This window comes from Girardinichthys multiradiatus, chromosome 8 (assembly GCF_021462225.1).
Source record: "Girardinichthys multiradiatus isolate DD_20200921_A chromosome 8, DD_fGirMul_XY1, whole genome shotgun sequence".
Classification (NCBI taxonomy): Eukaryota; Metazoa; Chordata; class Actinopteri; order Cyprinodontiformes; family Goodeidae; genus Girardinichthys; species Girardinichthys multiradiatus.
This window is the reverse complement of record NC_061801.1, coordinates 18,085,571-18,092,975: the sequence shown is the minus strand read 5'-3', so window position 1 is coordinate 18,092,975 and position 7,405 is coordinate 18,085,571. Positions and strand designations below refer to the sequence as shown.

At 39.3% G+C, this 7,405-nt stretch overlaps 1 protein-coding gene across 1 annotated transcript; it reads right to left on the bottom strand.

The window, feature by feature from the left end:
* Positions 1-320: 320 nt before the first annotated feature.
* rxfp3 (relaxin family peptide receptor 3) lies at positions 321-2,824 on the bottom strand. The gene has a single exon (XM_047373229.1). The coding sequence runs from the start codon at positions 2,417-2,419 to the stop codon at positions 1,184-1,186; it is 1,236 nt and encodes a 411-aa protein (XP_047229185.1). The 5' UTR covers positions 2,420-2,824; the 3' UTR covers positions 321-1,183.
* Positions 2,825-7,405: the final 4,581 nt, after the last annotated feature.

The following is a 7,405-nucleotide window of genomic DNA, read 5'->3' as shown; positions in this document are numbered from 1 at the left end:
TGTTAAAGGATAGGTTTTAAAATCTGAGGGTTTTATCTATCTATCTAAGGCACTGAATGGTTTTGGTCTTATTCTTTTGGATGTATTTCTTGTTTTTAATGTATTTTCCTCACTTTTGTTACTTTATTTTCCTGCAAAGTACTGTAAATTAAAACTTGTCTTTTAATTGAACCCGGGTTCTTTCCTTAAGCTGCATCAGTATGTAATACTACTCTAATTACAGCTTTCTTTATCCTCAAAGTGTCACAACCAGTTGATTAATTTTAAATGAGATTGTTTAACAATAAATGCCAGTATGAAGGAGAGAAGAACAATTCTGCCACAGGTTGATAATGCACTTTACTTGCATTTATTATTTGTTTACATTTATTTACAGAACAAACATAAAACAATAAAACAGTTTTTACCCTTATTGTAGATGATGACAATGATCAGCGTCACTGTAAGTAAGATGAAGTAGCCTATAACTTGGTAAAGCTACAGTAAAATGTATTTATGACCAAGACAGTTAATTCCTGGCTACAGAGGTGGTTCTGGCATAAACGGGGCCCTGGGCAAGCCCCTACTTCTATACCCTCAAAGGAATAACGTCTAGAACTGAATTACGGTTCCATAACTCTCAATCTGTGATTTAGGGAATCTCTGTTCTGAGTTGAATAATTGAGCTCAGGTTTGATCAGTCTAAACATTTTAAATATTGAAATAGACCTTATCAGATGCCTTCATAAATAGCCCCTTAATGTAATGCCAAACTTCAAAGCAGATACCTACTTTAGCCAGTGAAGCCCTTACAGGGCTTACACTGCACAAACAGAGGCGTGGCTAAGACCTGGGGGGGTCTGGTGACTTGTGTTGCTAGTTCTGTCACTGTTCTGCAGTTCAAAGATTCTTTAAAACATTTTTTGAGATTTACTCCTGTTTGTAAAAGCATTTTAAACTGTGAAATTGGGGGTGAATGAAGTGCTCACCCAGGGCTGCCAGTGATGCAAGAACCTCCCCCCAAGTTGATCTAATTGCCCACAAGTGTTTGTGGCCCTGGGTGGTGAGCCATATGGCCAATATCCAAAACTGCCCCTGCCTGTTTGAGTTTTTCTCATGTTTATAGAGGAACATTTAGCCTACTGTATATACAAATCAACACAGCAGCCCAATCATCTTTAAACTAAGCTCCTGTATGTTTAAACTACGTGCTGTTTTGCGGCAGGTCGAGCCGGTCATTGTAAATCACCGCCCCCGGAGGAAAGAACACCACCTCGGGCACCGCTGGCGCGTTACCAGCCACCAACGGATGCCCCTGCTCGTCCATCTCTGGCTTTGTGGTGCCTGTGATCGGTCTGATGGTGGTCACAGTCGGAGAGGTCATGCGCCAGAAGAGGTTTTTGAGCGCTTTCCTAAACTCTCGTCGCATCAAACAGTAAAGGATGGGGTTCAGGCAGCTGTTGGAGTGCGCCAGGCATACCGACACGGGGAACACGTACACCTGCATGGTGTAGTACTCATAAGTGAAGTGAACAACGTTGAGTTTTATGAGGATGCCCCAGGCTGTGAGTGCCTGGTTGGGCAGCCAGCAGAGGAAGAAGGATAGAACCACGATGGTGACCGACCTCGTGACCTTGGCGCGTCGTTTCGCGCTAGAGGTGTTGATATTTTTGGACGTGATGAAGCGCAAAAGCAGAAGGTAACAAGCCGAGATGACTCCCAGAGGTACCAGAAAGCCCAATAGTACTTTCTGCGAGTGATAGAGTCCCAGCCAAAACTGCGCTGACCCGTTTGTCTCTGGGAATTTTACCAGGCACAGGTCCTCGTTGGAGACGGTGGCGGTGGTGGAGAAAACCGCGTGCGGCAGAGCGGCGGAGACGGCGACGAACCAGATGAAGATGGAGACGCACCGCGCCGAGCAGCAGTGCGTGCGCCGCCGCCTGCCTTTCAGTGCCGAGGCGAGAGAACAGTACCTCGCCACGCTCATGGCCGTGAGGAAAAACACGCTGGCGTACATGTTCATGGCCGTTACGTAGGAAACTATCTTACACATGGCTTTGCCGAAGGGCCAGGTGAAGTCCAGTGCGTTCTCCACAGCCCAGAAGGGCAAAGTCAGGACGAACTGGAAGTCAGTCACAGCCAAACTTGTCACGAACAGGTTGATGGAGGATTTCTTCCACACCTGTTTGGACTTCATGAGGTACAAAACCAGCAGGTTCCCAACCAGACCAAGGGCACAAACCAGAGAGTATATCACAGAGATGGTAATCCTCACAAAAGCGGCACCATCTCCGACGAAATCGGTTTTAGTTAAGTCCGACATGTGGAAGTCAGCGTGCGAGCAGTTTGAAGTATTGAAAGCGCAGCTGAAGTTGACGGAAGCAGAGCGGGGAGTCCCGACTGCGCCTTCATCGTTGTTGTCGGTTAATTCCCCAGACATTTTACTTTTTATTCCCGAGGATCTTCGGCAAAGTCATTTTCTGATCCAACTCATTGGTGGCTTGAAAACAATAAAATCCTCGACTCGAGCTTCATGCCCCACACTCCATGCTGTCTTCTTCTAAACTTTAAAATGATGAAATCACGAATAGATAATAAATACAAATACGAGTTTCTCGTCAGACTGTTGAGCTTATCATCAGGATCAGGTTGTGTTGATGGCCTGAGATTTTATAAGCTCTCAATAATAAAAAGACGCCCTGGCGCAGCACCTCCTCCGGAATATGGTGCTGTCCTTGGTGCTGATTAAACGCCACAAGGGAACAAACCCCCGCCTTAAAACTCATCTAAGATGATAAATATGTGAGAAAATCCAAAGCTATCATGGCAAGTCATTTTCCAGACAATGCATGAGCTACTACTGGAAATTCACTGGCTTTTAAATAGAAGTCATCTCTCTAACTCACTCTCTCTCTCTGTGTGTGTGTCTAACACGCACAGGGGTACATAGGTGGTCAGAAGCACATACAGTTATATTATGTAAGTAATAGGTGTGTTATCTGGTAGAAGCTTTTATGTGATTTTTATAGTATATCTGAACTGCTTTAAGTGGCCTCCCAGCGATGTGAAATTGAAGGAAAAAATCCTTGTTGCTACTTTTTAAAATGAATTTCTGCATTATTCACTGCATTTAAAAGGTGACATCTGCTAAATACATTAAAATGTGGAGCAATTATGTAACAAGCACTCAAACCATAATTCTGACATACTGCTACATTTGTTTTGGTGTTTCAGTGCTTTGGTCTCTGAAGCTTTTATAAGCAACCTCCTGGCATTACTCCTGTGTATTTTGAGAGAAGGCCATGCATTTGTTGTTTGGAGAGGTTGATGCCCCCATCCTCTTCTAAAGAAGAGTTAACAATCAACATACCATTTCAGTTGCAATACATGTTAGTTTTGGTCAAAAGCTATTCTGTCAACAGACACATGCCAAATAGTCAGAGGTTTATTACCAATACATAAAAGTACTCAATATATCTGTACATGTAGTTTAAGACTGTAAAGATGACGATTTTTTAGCAGCTTTAGATGACCACCAGTGGGGATCTATAGCTACATTCCAACCTCTCCATCTGTCTGTGTCCTGCACAGACAGATGGAGAGGTTGGAATGTTACCACCTATAGCTGACGAATCCATGATCCTTCTCCAGAAAGTATGGGACAGATTCAGAAGGCACGAAAGGAACATCTGTGAAGATGCAGGTGTGACTTATACGTACGTTGGTGTCTGTAACCCCAGCTTTCTGAAGTTTGTGGAAAAGTTCTGAGTACATTTTCTTTTATTAAACAAATCACAGCTTAAGGCTGGTGGAGACTGAGCAGATGTTAGTGAATATGCATGAGCAGGAGTAGTTCTTAAAGAAAACCCGAACAATGATCTTTTTTCCAAATCTTTGAATGGCTGATTTGTCCACTTTTGCTTCTTTTATATTTTCTGTCATTTAAAGTCATATAAAAACCTGTCTGTCCTTACTGTAAGCATTATGCAGTAGCAGTTGGGGTGGCTTGGTAGACTTCTTGAAAATGTTTTCATGCTCTTTGAATCGTTTTAAAACATTCCAGCCACAAACATCAATGTATTTCAAAGGGTTTTTTTGTGATAGATCAACACAAAGTGTTGTAATTATGAGGTGAAAAGGAGACAAGATTTTCAAACTTATTTCCCAATAAAAAACTGAAATATGTACAATGCATTTGTTTCCATACCCCATACTTTCAAGGATCCCCTTTTGCTGTAATTACAATTACATGTTTTCTTTTAGGTATGTCTTTACCAGCGTTGCAGACATGGAGACTGGCATTTGTGCCCATTCTTTGCAAAACAGCTAGAGCACAATTAGATCAGATGGAGAATGTCTGTGAACAGCAATATTTAAGCCTTGCCACAGATTGTCAAGTGGAGTTTAGTGTGTACTTTGACTGGATAATTCATGAAAATGATTATGTTGTATCTCTGGTTGTATATGGTTATTCTTGTTGTCCTGTTTGAAGGTGAACTGATGCCTCAGTCTCAAGTCTTTTGTAGCTTTTAACTGGTGTTCTACTGGTACTGACCTATATGCAGCTCCATCTAGCTTCCCATCAGCTCTAACCAGCTCTAACCATGTCTGCTGAAAAAATGTCTCATCTGACCAAATCACCTTCTAGCACATGTTTGTTGTGTCCCTTATACCCCTTAAAGAGTTGTGGGTAGTGCTTAGTTATATTTAGCAAGTTACATTACCTTGAGTAACTTTTTGAAAATACTTCTGGATGTAGTTTTACTGCACCATTTTTGTTTAATCTACTCTCAGTTCTCTGACTGAAGAACATGCCTGTTCTAAGCAGACACAGATCTACAGTTTATGTTAAAGTGAGACTTCTTGTTTGTACACTTGTTTGTTTGTTATTTTAATTTTATATTAAATTTGCTGCTGAGCCTGCTAAGCCATTTGGAGGTCAAGTCAATATGCAGTAAACAGTATATACTGTCACTGAAAGTATATTTATTACTTAATGTGGTTTCAAAACCCTTATGTTGTGAAAAATTGATTTGGAAATGTTTTTTCTGCCTGAATTATTTTTTTTGTAATGATTTGTTTTAATACCAGGATTTGCACATAGCTTTATATTTAAGTCTGCTCATTTCCATCATTTTGTACAGATTAAATCAGATGTTATGATCAAACATTTACCCCAGTAGTGCACATGACCTTTTGAAAAAAGACAACTTGTCATTTTTACTAATTATCTAACATAGTCAATTTGTTGTCATTTTTAAAGAACCACCATTTAATTTTTTTTGTTTTATTTTTTAAAATAAAGAAAAACATAAAACATTTGCAAAAAGTGGATGGATACATTTTTTTTCCTATGTGATGTTGACATTTGTGGGAAATGATGTTACAAAGAAAAGCACATAGTTCCCAACTTAATGACAAGAAAATAGATTTTAAAAAAATGACTGGTACTTCCAGTGTCATTTTATTGTGGAAATTCGATGCAATTACTCCATGAAAAAACACAAAAACTACTATAGCCTGAATTTATTGTATCTGTATTTAAAAACATTAGTTTTTTGTTTTTTTTTAATCATTTTTAGCCAAAGTTATTAAGGGCCATTGTGGAAGGTCCAAAGAGCCACTTGCAACCTACAATTTAGGTGGACAGTGAGGCCAAACTCTGTCCATTTTTGGATGTTGGATTGATCAGTGCTTCGTGAGATTTTTCAAGTTTTGGAGTTCCCCACAATTTTAGCCCTGACCTGTCTGCTGTCTTCCTTGGTCTTCATGTTGCCGTTTGTTCACTAATGTTCTCTAAAAAGTCTCTGAGATCATTACAGCAAAGTCATATTTATTATGAGGTAAAATTATTAACAAAGGGGCTCTATATGATAAATAGGTGATTTCTGAAGGTAATTGGTTGCTCTGGATTTTATTTAGTTCACCACAATTTTCAGATATCATAAATAATTTTTCCACCTCACAACAATCCAGTAGTGGTGGAACTATTTGAAAATCACAGCAGAATTACAGCACATTTGTCTTAATACCACATCACATTGAACATAAATATGAAGCTGAAGTACAATGTCTTTTTGTGTTTACATGCATCCTATCCAAAAGGAATGAAAATCAAGATAGGATTCTAAAAGGTTCTTTACACTGCTAAATTTTAACAGTCCATTGAGCTTTTAAAAGGGCTGTTGTAAAGTCAAATTTTATTCTTTATTTAAGGATGTTTGGAAAATAAACAAGTCATGTAATTAGAGCATAGCTTTCCCTAGTGAGTCTGTGCTTAATTTTAATGCTGACTGATAGTAATGAATCTGAGGATTTTTGGCTACGTTTCCCTGACTCAGTTTATGAAACTCTGAAAACATCATTTGGCTTAATTTCTTTCACAAGAAAAATGCAAAGTGCACAACCATGAGCCCAAACACAAACTCATTCTCAATTTGACTGTTTGCAATTTTGCTGTGCAATAGAGTTGCAGAGGCAGCTTGCCCTTAATCTTTCTCCTGCGTGGGCTCTGATAACCCGGGCTTAAGGCATTACAGTGTCTGCTGAAGGTAGTGGCACAGACTGATACAGCTCTGTGCTGCTACTCTTTTAACACACTTGAGAGGATAATTTGAAAGGGAAAGTCCTCCACATCAGAAGAGCACAGATGGTCTACTTTTTTTTTCAAGCAGCCCTGGCATAAAACGTTTTGGAAGTTTCAAAACAAGTTCCCAAAAGTTCAATTTTTAGATTGCACAGGTGTTTGATTAGTGGATCTCAGGGATCAGGGGTAGCATGGGGCATGTGGTGTTTAGCAGTATATATATATATATATATATCCCTCCTCTTGACAGAATCAGTTGGAATGGGCTGCAGCATTCTTGTGACCCTCAACAAGACAAACCTCTTACTGAAACCTAATGATTGGATGGGTCTGTCTGCAGACAGCAAAGCAACAGAAAAATGTAACTGATTTGTTCAGTTTTGTTTGAGAACATCTAAAGTAAGTCATTTAAATGTTTATTCCTTTTTTTTCTCAGATTTTGCATTGTACGTACATCACTTAAAGTACCTGGTAAAAGTATTCATACATTTTCTCATTTTTCTGAATGTTGCAAACATTTCTTGGCCTCAAAACACTTCTTAAACCACATATTTTTGTAGATTTTATCAAGGTTATTTACATAAAGACTTTATGTAACATTAGCGGTTTCTGTGCAGCCATTGGCTTGCTCTTTTGTCTCTTTTTGAATGCAAAGTTGAGTACTTATACATGCAAAGGTATGAGTCTTTTTTTCAAGCAGTCTCCATCCATTACTTTAGAAAACAAGATGCCATATAACAGTAAAATAAATAGTTTTCACAACGGATCAACTTGTTAGAATAATATTAGATCCATTGACAGGAGCTAACATACTTAAACTCCTGGAAGGCAACACAAAGT

Coding starts and splice junctions, on each gene's coding strand:
- rxfp3 (XM_047373229.1), bottom strand. CDS start 2,419: ATGTCTGGGGAATTAACCGACAACAACGATGAAGGCGCAGTCGGGACT.